Genomic DNA, 15,465 nt, shown 5'->3' on the forward strand with positions numbered 1-15,465 from the left:
CAGGATCAGTACTGGACTATATGAAGTTCTGTATTTGAAATATGACTGTGGACAAAAGCATTCAGGTTTTCCCAAACCAAAAACCCTGGATGACCCACGAGGTCCGCACACTCCTCAAAGCCCGCAATGCCGCCTTCAACAGAGCTCTGTACAGGACTGCTTGACCTGACCTAAAAAGGGGAAAAAGCCAAGACAGACCACAAAAGAAGCATCGAGTCCCACCTGTCCAGCAACAACACACGGGAGGTGTGGCAGGGAATACAAGACATCATCAACCACAGAGGCTGTGAAAACAGAAAACCTGAGTGTGCAGCTGACAGAGGAAATAAACAGCTTCTTCGCCTGCTTTGAAACACAACAACAGCTGCACTCATCTGCTTTATCCCTGCTCCCATCCTCATCCTCACCTGGATCCTGCACCGCTTCACTCACTGTAATGGAGCACAATGTCAGACATGTGTTCCTAGCAGTGAACCCCAGGAAGGCGGCTGGTCCAGACGGAGTACCTGGCAAGATGCTAAGAGCGTGTACCCACCAGCTCACCCTCATCTTCACCAGAATCTTCAACCTCTCACTGTATCAAGCAGCCATCCCATCCTGTCTAAAATCAGCCACAATCATCCCAGTGCCAAAGAAGTCTCCCATCACCAGCCTGAATGATTACCGCCCTGTGGGCCTCATGCCGGTGATCATGAAATGCTTTGAGAGTCTAGTCCTTCAGCACATCAAGGATGCAACAAGATGGCGCCAGTGTGCATGGCAAGCTGTCTCCGTCTCCCCGAGCTCTCTTTATTGTTTGCTATTTTGCTTTCTGTATGCTACTGCACTAATTGCTTATGACCGTCAAACTCCGCTGAGCCTCTGTCCACTGAATCATCTAACACCGGACCCGCACTCGAAACCAGGGAACCCTCCCCCATTTTGGACGGACATTCCTGTTTGCATACGCCGCTTGCCTTTTTCCCCTCCACATAAGAAACGACCGAGAAGACGGGGTAAACGGAGCGGCATCCGTGCCCGTATCAAGGCCTACCTACCACACGAAGTGATTAACTACTCCGACATCTCGGATATCTTACGCCCCCAACTTTCCTCCCGGGATCAGTCTACTTTCAGACTGTTTTGCCATCACCTGCCATGTCGGACAGCATGCCCACTCTGACTTACCGGTTGAGTTTCTACCTGCTTGGAGCTGGATGCGGGCCCGTGGAGGTGGCGTGAACCACAGCAATCTACGCCTGCTGAGGTGTGCTCCAAGAAACAATAAGACCACAATCCAGATGGCTGTGCTAAACACCAGGTCACAGGGACTTCTTATTTCTGACGGAGACCTGGATTCGCCCTGGTGAGTCCTTTTCCCTTTCGGAACTTCTTCCACCGCAATGTGCCTTTTTTTAGCACTCCTAGAATCTTGGGCAGTGGTGGAGGGCTAGCCTCAGTTTTCAAAAACAAATTCCGAGCACGGCTTTTGCCTCCTGCCTTGCCCTCCAGCTTCGAAGTGCAGCTACTGGAGTTAAACTTTGCCCCCTCGATCCTCTGTGCTGTTGTGTACCGACCGCCAAAATTTAATTTTATTTGTGAGTTCGCTGATCTTTTAGGTAATCTTTTTTTAAGTTACCACTGTATTCTTATTACCGGTGATTTTAACATTCATGTTTGTTGTGAATCAGACCCGCTGGTCAAGGATTTTCTGGGTCTCGTTGACTCTTTTCATCTCACTCAGTGGGTAAGCAAACCAACGCACATTAAAGGCCACAAACTTGATCTCGTACTGTCATATGGCTTGGACATTTGCATTATGGATATCAGCAATGCTGGAATTTCGGACCACTTCCCAGTTATGTTTAATGTCGAAATATGTAATGTGGAGTTGAACTGTGAGGACTCCCTGTACAAAGTACGCAATATTAATCCTGAAACAATCGTTCATTTTTCCACGGCCTTGACTAACTCTGCATTTTATGATGATAATTGTAAGACAACTACACCGGTAAATGAACTCACTAATTCCTTTATATCTATATATACCTCTATCTTGGACACTGTGGCTCCCTTAAAGACAAAACGCTTTAAACCTAATCGCCAACCCTGGCTGAATGAATCCACCCACACTCTCAGACGTGAATGCCACTGCCTCGGTTCAGGTTCTCAAAGTTTGAATGCCTGGAGTTTGTCAAAAAAGACAAACTCCAGATTTCCTTGTACATTTTGCAGAACTGCCGTTTGAAAAATCAGAAGGCTGTTAAAGTCGCAAAAGCTTCTTTCCTGTCGGAAATCATTGCAACTAATAGCCACAAACCCCAATTCAGTGATTAACCCTTCCTCTGCCACTTTGACGGAGGCCTCCCCAGCTCTCTGTGAAAAATTCCTAAATTATTTTATAGATAAAATCTCAGCACTAAGGGCCCCAAATCTATCAGCAGCAAACCAAAATCTCAATTCTGAATGCTCAACAGTCTTTCAACAGTTTGAGCCTGTGACTCTCCTGACTCTTAAGGAAATAATAAATTAATTGAAAAGTTCTAACTCCTGCCACAACATTCTTCCTTCCCGTATTATTAAGGATGCTCTGAACATCACTGGACCTGCATCCTACTCCTAATGAACTCCTCACTGTTATCAGGCTGCGTTCTGTCTGCCTTCAAACATGCTGTTGTGCAACCTGTTATCAAGAAAGTAACCTTGATCCTAATGTTCTTTCAAACTATAGGCCGATCTCTAAACTTCCTTTTATGGCCAAAATCTTGGAAAGAATAACCCTTCAATAAATAAAGGCATTCTATTCTATTCTAGTTTTTTCTTCCCACTGTCACCATTGATGCTTATATAGGTGCTCTGACTAATTTTGTGTCGTCTTTACCTTATTAAAGTATATTTAGTTGACTGTTGTTGTGAGTTACTGGTCTTTGAATGATGCTGAACTGATTTGGATTTGATTATTCTGGTGAAAATGCACTCAGACTCAATAATCCGACATAAGCAACAAAACACAGACTGCTCCTTGTTCGGTTTCCATTTTTAATCGCCAACTCTTCAGATGTTCAGTGTTTAGACTCACAGCAGGGATAGAAAAATATCATCTGGAATAATAAAAGTACAACAGCAGGATGCAACTTTTAAAACAACAGATTCTGATCCTGCTTCATTTGAACACTGAGGATAACTCAGAGAAATGGTAAATGGTCAAAATGACAAAGTGCAGAATTTGAAGTCAAATACGGTTGCTGGCAGAAACCCAAAAGAAACAAAAGCTTTAAAAATATTAAAGTAATGTAGGTATTAACCAAAATACAAAGTCTTTAGCTTTTTTATAATTAAACTTTTTATTTAACAATATCAGGTAACTTCAGTGTAAAGTGAAAAGGTGCATCATTTCATGTAATACTAATCAATCATATATTATATATTGTGATATAGTTTAGTTTTAGTTCTGTGACAATATTTAGATATGGATTTAGGAACAGAAACATATTGGGAGTCATTTCCAGGACCTAAATCCTGGATATCTAGCACCTCAAGATCAGAGACTACTGCTGTGCTTTTCTCCATCAAATTAAACACAGTCTGAACCTTGTTTGTCTGGACCCGGTGAACCTGGTTTCTCTGGACCTCATGAACGTGGTTTGTCTGGACCCGGTAAACCTGGTCTATCTTGACCTCCTGAACCTGATTTATCTGGACCTCATGAACCTGGTTTGCCTGCACCTTATGAACCTGGCTTGTTTGGACCTGGTGAGACTGGTTAATCTAGACCTCCTGAACCTAGTTTATCTGGACCTGGTGAACCTTGTGTGCCTGGACCTCATGAACCTGGTTTGTCTGGACCCGGTGAACCTGGTCTATCTGGACCTCCTGAACCTGATTTATCTGGACCTCATGAACCTGGTTTGCCTGCACCTTATGAACCTGGCTTGTTTGGACCCGGTGAGACTGGTTTATCTCGACCTCCTGAACCTGGTTTGTCAGACCTCATGTTTGTGTGGACCTCATGAACCTGGTTTGCCTGGACCTGGTGAACCTGGTTTGTGTGGACCTGGTTAACCTGGTCTATCTGGACCTTCTGAACCTGGTTTATCTGGACCTCATGAACCTGGTTTCTGTGGAACTGGTGAACCTGGTGTGCCTGGACCTCATCAACCTGGTTTGTCTGGACCCAGTAAACCTGGTCTATCTTGACCTCCTGATCCTGATCTGGGCCTCATGAACCTGGTTTGCTTGGACCTAATGAACCTGGTTTGTGTGGACCTGGTTAACCTGGTCTATCGGGACCTCATGAACCTGGTTTATCTGGACCTCATGAATAATGAATGAATGAATGAATGAATACATTTTATTTAAGAAAGCGCCTTTCAAAACACTCAAGGACACTGTACACAAGCAATAACAACAACAAACATAACAATTTACAAAATAATAAGGATAAAATGTTGAGCAAATAAATAAAATAAATTAAAGTAGCAGGATGGAAAGATTTATGTGGAATAGGCTAATGTGAATAGGTGAGTTTTGAGTCTGGACTTATATAGAGGGAGGGAAGTGGTGTTTCTTATCTCAAGAGGAAGGGAGTTCCAAAGACGGGGGGCAGAGCAACAGAAAGCCCTGCGCCCCACGGTGGCTAGCCGGGGGGAAGGGATGGAAAGAGAAAGAGAGGAGGAGGATCTGAGATACGGAGAAGGAATGGTGATTTGAACCAGGTCAGAGAGGTATGAAGGCGAGAGATGATGGGTAGCCTTGAATGTGTACAAAAGTATCTTGAAATTGATGCGGTATTTAACCGGAAGCCAGTGAACCTGGTTTGTGTGGACCTGGTAAACCTAGTGTGCCTGGACATCATGAATCTGGTTTATGTGGACCCAGTAAACCTGGTCTATCTGGACCTCCTGAACCTGATTTATTTGGACCTCATGAACCTGGTTTGCCTGGACCTCATGAACCTGGTTTGTGTGGACCTGGTTAACCGGGTCTATCTGGACCTCCTGAACCTGGTTTATCTGGACCACTTCACTTCACTCTTATCTCCTAACAGACCTCCTGACATTGTGGAGGTCCTTCTTCTGTTGCAGACAGAACCAGGTGTAACCTTAGCTCTGTGAATAAAGCGGGACGAGCTAAATTCACTGTCTGCTCTTCAGGTGGAACAGCCAATCAGAACAAAGAATTATTGAACTAAACTTCTGTCAGGCTGGTTTCTGATGTTTTTATGTCTAGTTCTTATAGAGATTTTGCTCTTCAGCCTAACTCTGCTGAGCTCACGCATCTGTCACAGGTTACTGAACCAACCCCATCTGACAACTTCAAAATCAGCGACCTAAGCTAATCATATAGGGTGTCACCTGGATTAGCTAGTAAGAGTCCAACACCAGTTTGGGCCAGACTCTTTTACTTAGCTGATCATCAGCAAGCTGAAACGAAGCCATCAGTCATTGTGAGACAGCACAGTGGCATTCTAGGAAGGTGTAACAGGATAGTTTGAGAGCCAGCTGACAGCTGGGCTCTGCTCTGATTGGCTGGCAACAGAGAACCCATAGACCCTCGGTTGGTGAGCTGCTGGTTCCAGGAATCCTTTCGAGTCCTCCTGGTCTGATCCAGACTGAGCTGACCTGGCTACTCAGCTGCTGGACTGTGGTGGTCTGCACACACTAAAGCAGAGCAAACATTTTACTACACTGAGATCCAACAGGTAAACTCTGCACACCTGGGAAAGTATGACCAACCTGCTGCTGTTAGGACCATAGGATGAAGGCCAAAGAGAAGAAGAGAAACAGGAAAAGGAACTGAAAGAAGAAGAAAGCAGTGCAGAATCTGTCGATGTCAAAGGAAGCAGTTTTTTACATACATGTTTCTGTTCTATTTGTCTTTACCTTCTCTTCCAGCTCTTTAATCTGTCGTTTCTGTGCTTCTATAAATTCTTCAAGCTCCTTGTTCCTCTGACAAACACAACATCATTGATTACAGACTACAAAGGAGAAATCATAATAGTGTACCTGTGCTCATTTCAGTGGTTTACCTGTTGGGTGAGCTGCAGTAGTTCCATCCGCTCTCGAAGGATTTGGGCATCTCTCTCTCTGAGCTCACACATCACAGTTCGTTTCCACTGGTCCATGGCTCTCCTCAGCTCCTCTCTCTCTCCCTCTGTCAGACTCTCAGACAGTCGACCCTCCAGCTTTAATCCCTCTATCCTGGATTCCTCTTCCTGCTGCAGAGCCTCAAACAACATGGCCTCCAGCTCCAGGATCCTCTGGATCAAAGAAACATTTTTGATCAGGGTTCAGCGCTGTCATTGTTGTTGGTCAATGATGTCTTGATGCATGCTCAATCATCCAGCTAAGGAAATCCCAAAATGTTGATCCTGTTCATCTGGATGTTTTCAGTGGGAGAAACGTTTCGTCACTCATCCAGGTGCAGGATTTCCCAACTTTATAAACAGGACATTTGCACAATGACCAAAACGAGCACCACTGAATGAACAATGGGCCGTGAAGTCATTTCCTTGATCATTAATATGCAGATTGTCATGGCCATTGATTGACAACCATTGATCAAAGCCCACTGATCAACGGGCCAATGATATCAGAACAGGCTCAAAGACTTGCTCTCAGTTATTTGGTTGACCTCTCCACAGTACAGGTGATTCACTGACCTTATGGGCCTGATCCATCGACTGCTTCCTGTAGTCCAGCTCTTCATCCAAGTAACCTTTCTGCTTACTGAACAGCTCCTAGAAAACAACAGCATCTTCACTGACACCACATTTATTCACCTCAGACAACAACTTCCCAACATGGATACTGCTACTTTACAAACCGCTAAGGCCTTTTAATGTTTTCTGTACAAACAGACTCCAACATCTGAAAGAGTTGAAACTAAAAGCTTCCTGTCCAGCTTGCGATCACCACGCTCTTCTTACTGGACCGACTCACCACAGAGCACTTATTTTAGCCTGATAATTCAGATGGATCTAGTGTCATTGACCAGACCACAGATCAGATCACATGATTTCAGCAAGTAGAAAAAAGTCCCAACAGAGACCAGATACTCTTTGTCTTTCACCTTCTCACTCTCGATGTCCAACATTTTCTGCTGCAGAGCCGATTTTGTCACTTCAATGGACTCCAGCCACTGAAAGGGGGTAAAGAGAGACAGGTGAGCAGACAGGTAGACAGAGACAGGCTGGTCGTAAAGCAGATATTGATTGTGCACTGTCTGTCCTCCTCATCAATCCAAGTTCATCTTTAAATTTCTGTGTATGTTCAGCTTTATTCACAGAGTTCACACACGAATCTGTGTGAACTCTGTTTCTCACCTGAACTCGTTCATCCCAAACAAACAGTTTAGGAGCCTCAGGTGACGCATATGAACAAACGATGAGGGCTGGGCTGTGTCACCGGATACTACTGAGTACTACTTTTCAAAGCTTTTATTAACCCACAGATGCTGGAGAATCTGGGAACCTCATCAACACTCAGCATCTTTAAATCTCACCTAAAGACTTGTGTTTAAATGTTTCTGACACTTTTCTGTTTTTCTGTATCTTCCTGCAGACATGCAAAGTACCTGTTGTTTGAATTTATTCTAGTCCATTAACAAACACATGATGGTAAGAGCCAACTTAGCTGGTGTTCATGTTTCATGAATCACATGGTATTTTTGCATGTGCACACATTTTATATTGTTACCTCACAGAGATAGAGCAAATAAAACAGCTTTGTGAAACAATAGCGATGAACTGCCTGACTGTTCACCTGAAACCTGCTGAGAGCAACAGCAACTTTACGAAATCAGACTGATCTTATGTAAACTTTGATGAGCCGTCAGTTATTCCACGTCCTCAATCTCACTATGCGAAGCTGCTTTTTCCCTGTGCCAATAACTCTGAGAGGTGCAAAGAATAAGAAACTTTATCTGCATCCTGTCAGAGAGAAGAAACCTCAGCTCTCTGAGAACTGACACGCAGGTGGGACGCTCACCTTTTCTGCTAGAGTGAGTACCGTCCGGGCATGTATTACCACCACCTGCTCTTCATTGGACAGATTCTACAGAAAAACAACATGTCAGCAATATATAAACAACACGCTCAACATGGAAGTTATTGTTGTCCTGACAAACTCAGATTTATTCACTGATCATCAGAAAGGACTCACTAATGAAACAGGGGACGTGTCACCATGGTTGCTAAACAGCATGTTTACAAAATGCACACATTCAACACACGTGAAGCCACAAACGGATTACATGGATCACATGTTTCAGTGACACATACATGTACAAAATAAATTCAACATACACTTACGGCGTTATCTCCCAGAATGTCGAGCTTCTTCATCAGCTCACTCATCACAATGTCCTGATGGGCAAATCACAAAAACAACCATTACACAGTGAAAAAATAAACACACACAAATAGAAGACAAGACACAAAAGCAAAACAACTCAGTCACAATTAAAAGCTAGAGAGTAAGGATGTGTCTTCAGATGGGTTTTGAAGACGTCGAGTGTTGGAGAGACCCTAATTTGAAGAAGCAAACTGTTCCAAAGTTTACACGCAGCAATCGCAAAGGCCCAGTCTCCTGTGTTTCAGTCAGAAGCAACCTATCAGCTGACCTTCAGTTTATAGCATGTTTAGTTAAAAGATCAGAGAGGTACGGCGAAGCTTATCCACTTAGAGACTTAAAAACAAGCAATAACATCTTAAAATCAATTCTATAACGTGCTGGAAGCCAGAATGTAAACGAGCCTAGACCGGGGAAATACGGTCGCGTTTATGCCTGCCTGTCAAGAGCACACGTAAACACGTGAGAGAGGAGCTGAAGATGAGAGAGCAGAGCTGCTACCATTACTCGCATTAGCTACTCTCTCGAAGCCTTTAACAGCAGAACTTGTTTCTCAATATGAACCTGCCATCAAATAACATTCCCAGATTTTTGCAAAGGCAGTTCTGCTTTTTTCCAGAGGGTCAAGGTCACCCTTAAGAGAAGAACGAGGGTCAGAAGGTCCAAATAGGACAATCTCAGTTTTTTGATTGTTCACATTCAAAACATTTAATGCCAGCCATGATTTAATATCATCAAGACAGAACTTTTAAAGTCTGTAGAATTCTTTTAAAGAGGAAAGTAGATTTGTGAATCATCAGCAAAACAGTGAAATGAGAATCCATATTTTCTGAAAATAGAACCTAATGGGAGCATGCGAAAGGAGAAAATGCTGGGCCAAGGGTAGATCCTCGAGGAACTCCACATGTAAGGGGGGTGGGTGAAGAGCCACCAAACCTGACAGAAAAACTTCTGCTGCTTAAATAGAATCTAAACCAATCAAGGGCAGGTCCCTTAATACCCACACCACTCTCCAGTCTGGACACTACAACACCATGACCCACTTTATCAAATGCAGTGCTCAGGTCTAAAAGCACTTAAATGGCATTAATAAAAGATCATTAAAAACTTTTAAAGGTATAGTTTCAGTGCTGTGTAGCGCTTTTAGCCTGGAGCTGAACACAGACAATTTTCTCCAGGACTTTGGACACGAAAGGAAGCTTAGAGAATTGGTTTTTTTTGCCTGTCCTGTTTGGCACTCTAGCAATCTGAATTATTGTCTGAAGGCCAAGAGAAATAGAAGAGCATAATCCTTTAATTGTCCCACAAGGGGAATTTGGTAATGCCCACCTGATTTATTTTTCCAAGTGGATCATTATTCATCCACTTGATTGATCTTTATCAATTTTTTTTTTTAAACTTTTAAGTTATTACAATTGGAACAGACAGGACCAGTGGATAGAAAAGGGAAAGACAAAGACAAGAGACTAAGGAGCTTGGAAAGAAAAGCGTCTGGACTTCTTAAAGTTGCTTGAAGACGTTTCACCTCTCATCCGAGAAGCTTCTTCAGTTCTAAGGCCAAATGGCCGAGAGTCCCAGATTTAAACCCAGTGGGAGTATCCCCCCAAAGAGGGACAAAGGACCCCCTGGTGATCCTCTAATCACATGAGCCAAGGTGTGAAAGCGGGTGTGGGACCTAATCAGCCTGGGTTTCGGGTGAGCTCATTGTGAAACCTGGCCCCACCCTATCCTGAGGTCAGATGGCCCAGGATGTGAGTGGGCGTTAAGGCGTCTGGGAAGGGATCTCAAAACTGGATTATAGATGGCAGACAATTGGTGTCGTAAACCACCGCCTCTGTTCAAAGATGGTCGCTCACAGTGGACATAGATGGCCTCTTTCACTCCTCTTTCAAACCATCTGTCCTCTCTGTCCAAAATGTGAACATTGGCATCCTCGAAAGAGTGACCTTTATCCTTAAGATGCAGATGGACTGCTGAGTCTTGTCCCGTGGAGGTGGCTCTTCTATGTTGTGCCATGCGCTTGTGAAGTGGCTGTTTGGTCTCTCCAATGTAGAGGTCTGGGCATTCCTCGCTGCACTGTACAGCATACACCACGTTGTTAAGTCTGTGTTTTGGGGTTTTGTCTTTCGGGTGAACCAGTTTGTGTCTGAGTGTGTTGCTGGGTCTGAAGTACACTGGGATGTCGTGCTTTGAGAAAACTCTCCTGAGTTTCTCTGATACACCGGCTACATAGGGGATGACAACGTTGTTGCGTCTGTCTTTCTTATCCTCCCTCGCTGGTGTCTGATCTTCTTTTCTGTGCATCTTTGCTGACTTCATGAACGCCCAGTTGGGATAACCGCATGTTTTGAGTGCTTCCTTTACGTGTGTGTGTTCCTTCTTTTTTCCCTCAGGCTTAGAGGGAACATGTTCTGCTCGGTGGTGTAGGGTCCTGATTACTCCAAGTTTGTGTTCCAGAGGGTGATGGGAGTCAAAGAGGAGGTACTGGTCCGTGTGTGTGGGCTTCCGGTAAACTTCAATGTTGAGGTTGCCGTTTTCTTCAATGTGCACAGCGCAGTCCAGGAAGGGCAAGCAGTTGTCCTTTGTGTCTTCCCTGGTCCCTGGTGAACTTGATGTTTTTATCCACAGCGTTAATGTGCGCAGTGAAGGATTCCACTTCTTGTGTTTTGATTTTGACCCAGGTGTCGTCTACATATCTGTACCAGTGGCTGGGTACTCTTCCTTTGAAAGAGCCAAGAGCCTTCCTTTCTACTTCCTCCATGTAAAGGTTGGCTACAATAGGTGACACGGGGGAGCCCATGGCACAGCCATGTTTTTGTCTGTAGAAACCCTCGTTGTACTTGAAATATGTAGTGGTGAGGCAGAGGTCTAACAGTGTGCAGATCTGATCGGGTGGGAAGTTGGTCCTGTCTTCCAAGGAGCTGTCTTCTTGTAATCGTTTTCCTACAGTCTCCACTGCTTCCGTGGTGGGTATGCAAGTGAAGAGAGAGACTACATCAAAGGACACCATGGTTTCATCTGGATCCAGGGTAAGTTTCTGGACCTTGTCGGTGAAGTCGGTGGAGTTCGCCGACTTCACCGGAAGGAAGCACTCTGCACTTCTCTGCTTCTCTGCTGGTCTTCTTTGAGGAAGCACTCAAAACATGCGGTTATCCCAACTGGGCGTTCATGAAGTCAGCAAAGATGCACAGAAAAGAAGATCAGACACCAGCGAGGGAGGATAAGAAAGACAGACGCAACAACGTTGTCATCCCCTATGTAGCCGGTGTATCAGAGAAACTCAGGAGAGTTTTCTCAAAGCACGACATCCCAGTGTACTTCAGACCCAGCAACACACTCAGACAGAAACTGGTTCATCCGAAAGACAAAACCCCAAAACACAGACTTAACAACGTGGTGTATGCTGTACAGTGCAGCGAGGAATGCCCAGACCTCTACATTGGAGAGACCAAACAGCCACTTCACAAGCGCATGGCACAACATAGAAGAGCCACCTCCACGGGACAAGACTCAGCAGTCCATCTGCATCTTAAGGATAAAGGTCACTCTTTCGAGGATGCCAATGTTCACATTTTGGACAGAGAGGACAGATGGTTTGAAAGAGGAGTGAAAGAGGCCATCTATGTCCACTGTGAGCGACCATCTTTGAACAGAGGCGGTGGTTTACGACACCAATTGTCTGCCATCTATAATCCAGTTTTGAGTTCCCTCCCCAGACGCCTTAACGCCCACTCACATTCTGGGCCATCTGACCTCAGGAATTCACATGATAGGGTGGGGCCAGGTTTAACAATGAGCTCACCCGAAACCCTGGCTGATTAGGTCCCACACCCGCTTTCACACCTTGGCTCATGTGATTAGAGGATCACCAGGGGGTCCTTTGTCCCTCTTTGGGGGGATACTCCCACTGGGTTTAAATCTGGGACTCTCGGCCATTTGACCTTAGAACTGAAGAAGCTTCTCGGATGAGAGGTGAAACGTCTTCAAGCAACTTTAAGAAGTCCAGACGCTTTTCTTTCCAAGCTCCTTAGACTACGATGACCTGGATGACTGAGAACCTTCACAGACAAAGACAAGAGACCTTCCAAAAAAGGAGAGGGAAAGAAAAACAGAGGGGAAGAGCGACAGAGAGAAAAGACATTAAAAATCAGCTGGATCACCTGCTGGCAAAAAAGAAAACAAGCAAAAAGAGAACAACACAGTAGGGAGACCACAGCAACAACCTAGATAAGCAGAACTGACAGTAAATAATAAAAACTGAACGGAGCAGCACGCAACGACAACGCATGGAGGCAGCAGCCAAGGAAGATAGTGTGTGTCTGTGAACACAGGTGTGGACAAACAGGTACTCAGGTGTGAACACCTGTGTGTGCAAGCGCGCTTGTATTCATAAGGCTTCTCCATGTAAGTGCAGCTGGATAGCGTGGTGGTAAGACTACACATCCCACTTTGGAGTGGGAGGTGCAAGTTCGATTCCCACCCAGTATCCAGTAAGGGTCCTGACTAGACCCCCAATGCTAAAAACCAGGCCAGCCTGTCCGCGGCTCGGACTATTACAGACAAAGCTTGTTTGTTTGTAATAGTAGGTGTTGCGAGCCATGAAGCATGGAGATGATCCAGGCCCCAGACATCCAGAGGCCCCCCAGAGCACCGGAGGAGCAGCTGCGCACATCACCATTGTGGCGACATAGCCACAGGCTCCGCCAGCAGCCACCACCCGCAGAGGGGACTGAGCCCCCCACACCTGGAAGGGGCCCGACCGAGCAACGGGCACCGGGATTGATCCAGTACACAGCATGGTGTTAATAATCGGACAGCAGGTCCAATGGTGTCAAAGACTTACTATGTCGAAGCTTCAGATGGGACACTACTTCAGCCAAAGTGCACCAAAAAACAGGTTAAAGGTGTGTTCAGGGGTATTCAGCACAAACAGGATCGATATGTTGAGGATGATTTTTAGTTATCTTGCATCACAGGGATGTTTGTTCTAAACTCCAACCTGAACTTTTCTTAATCCAGATCTGCCGCTGCGACTCCACTGGCCTCTGATGTGAATGCAACGACTTGTGTTTGGAGGTGGTTTGACCCTCGAATCTGTGACAGACTAATTTCTACGTCTGTGACTGAACACTGACCAAACTTCAGCGTCTAAGGGTTCACAGATGCAGCGTGAACCCTAGAAATAAAAAGGTGTGAATGGTTGTCTGTCTCTGTATTAACTCAATGACAAACCTGTGACCTGTCCAGATGTACCCCGCCCCTCGCCCTATGACAGCTAGGATGTGCTGCAGCGCCCCCACAACACTGAATTGGATAAGCTAAAGAAAACGGATGGCTATAATAGATTTATCTCACTGCTGCTTGATCACAAATTCAATAGTCCTCTGCAGCGCTGCTGTCATCTTTTTTGCAGCACTCTATTTTCTTTTATATTTTTATAGATCTGTCAGCATTCCTCTAATAACTCCTCTCACTAGAGCAAAAGGAGCTCAGCTGATCCATTTGTAAAGAGAATGAAATGACAAGTCAAACACACCTTTCAGGCCCAGTTTAACAGTGAAAGTGTAGCTTAGTTCAGCCAGCTAACACAGTGAAAGCCTGGATATGCTAAATATGCTGGCAGTGCACCCCTCAGAGATATTTACGGGTGCACTCAGGTGTACTGACGGATGTACTCACAGTGACTCCCTCTGCCTCACAGTAAACCTGTAGAGGACTGAGGCCTTCTGGGAAATGGAGCTGTTGGAAATTGATGGCGGGTGAGCGCCGCTCCCTCTCCTGAACAGCAAACAGAAATCACAGGTAAACGTCTGGAAGTTTGAGACGCTGTTACTGGCATCTGCAACGTTTTCACCTCTAACTCCAGGATCCTGAACTCCAGCAGCTCGTTCTGGTCTTTGGCATCCTGAATGTCGTTTTTCAGTCGCAGCTCTTCACCTTCCATCTGCCTGACCTGCAAACCATCCGTTGTTACATGTGACATTAAGTCTATTCTCAGCCAAATACCAAATATACCAAACGCAAGTTGTTCTTTTTGATTCGCAAGAATTTGTGTGTATATTTACTGAGACGTCACGATTGACAAATGTGATTCACCTTCTCCACCAGCTCCTGATTCCTCCGATACAACGCCTGCTTCTCCTCCACCCACTTCAGGTCCTGAGACACAGACAGAGCGAACGCACTGTCAGTGTTGTGATCGTGTGATCTGTTTTCAGACCTGTTCTCATCACACGTGTTCAGCTGTGTTCCATAGAGAACCACTGGTTTTGCTGTTATATGTTCAGATATATATTTAAAACCATCTATTCAGGATTGCATACCTCTCATCATGAGTCTTAGTCTATTTATACCTTGTTTAGCTTTTATGCTTGTATATATATTTTTTTTAATTTTTGTTTACCTTGTTACCAGGTGAACTGAACTTCAGGTAAGAAGTTATGACCTGCACTCTATCTGGGTCAGATATAAACCAAGTTTAGGTGGAGTTGATTTTCGTTGTGCTGACTTTTTACAGTCAGCTACAATAACTCGTAATGCGTACTAGCTAGCATGACGGAGTTTCTATACAGCTGGGTGGGTGCTATGTAGAGTTGGATGTCTCGAAACCGGTCTTGGTCTCAGACCACTTTTACGTGGACTTGGTCTTGTCTTGGTCTCGACGGACTTTGGTCTCGGTCTCGCTGTCTCGGTCTTGCTTTCTCAGATCGACCTTAGCTGTGTCCAAATTCATGGGCTGCATCCTCCTGAGCCTGCATTTGTAGGCCGATTACGTCACAGCGACGCGCCGAAGGCTGTCCAAATTCGTAGACTCCTCCGAATGCAGCCGACAAATGCGTCCTCCTTTTCCCCGAATTTGAAGGATGGGTCGGGTGTGTCCTTCGTGGCCCACCATATCCCAGAATTCATAGCGCGGCCCAGCCAAACTCCAGTTTCCGTTAATGGCGGCCGCTACTAAGTTTTAAAATTACTCTTATTAATCTTTCTGGGTCACAAAATAAACTTTTAACATATTTTCAGGTGACAATGTAGCTGTGTAAACTTCAAATATCAACTCGGTTTATCAAGATATCGCATATTTGCAAAAGTGCGCCGACGTTTTCGGAGACGTCTGTCACCCACCAGCTCGATAGCT

General features: G+C 45.1%; 1 protein-coding gene across 5 annotated transcripts in view; it reads right to left on the reverse strand.

The window, feature by feature from the left end:
- Nucleotides 1–3,009: 3,009 nt before the first annotated feature.
- The window catches only part of jakmip3 (Janus kinase and microtubule interacting protein 3), a 66,201-nt gene continuing 53,745 nt past the window's right edge, over nt 3,010–15,465 (reverse strand). For 3 of the 5 annotated variants that reach the window (XM_063482358.1, XM_063482357.1, XM_063482355.1), the window contains 11 exons: nt 14,427–14,489; nt 14,185–14,283; nt 14,010–14,108; nt 8,285–8,344; nt 7,968–8,033; nt 7,051–7,119; nt 6,641–6,718; nt 6,008–6,238; nt 5,862–5,927; nt 5,715–5,774; nt 3,010–5,639 (listed from right to left, as the gene is read on the reverse strand). In XM_063482358.1, coding sequence (XP_063338428.1) covers nt 5,724–5,774; nt 5,862–5,927; nt 6,008–6,238; nt 6,641–6,718; nt 7,051–7,119; nt 7,968–8,033; nt 8,285–8,344; nt 14,010–14,108; nt 14,185–14,283; nt 14,427–14,489 — 882 coding nt within the window. In that variant the 3' untranslated portion in view covers nt 3,010–5,639; nt 5,715–5,723. The remainder of the gene's footprint in view (nt 5,640–5,714; nt 5,775–5,861; nt 5,928–6,007; nt 6,239–6,640; nt 6,719–7,050; nt 7,120–7,967; nt 8,034–8,284; nt 8,345–14,009; nt 14,109–14,184; nt 14,284–14,426; nt 14,490–15,465) is intronic. The other 2 variants (XM_063482359.1, XM_063482356.1) reach the window with 1 other exon arrangement.

The sequence above is a fragment of the Pelmatolapia mariae genome, linkage group LG8 (genome assembly GCF_036321145.2).
Source record: "Pelmatolapia mariae isolate MD_Pm_ZW linkage group LG8, Pm_UMD_F_2, whole genome shotgun sequence".
Taxonomy (NCBI): Eukaryota; Metazoa; Chordata; class Actinopteri; order Cichliformes; family Cichlidae; genus Pelmatolapia; species Pelmatolapia mariae.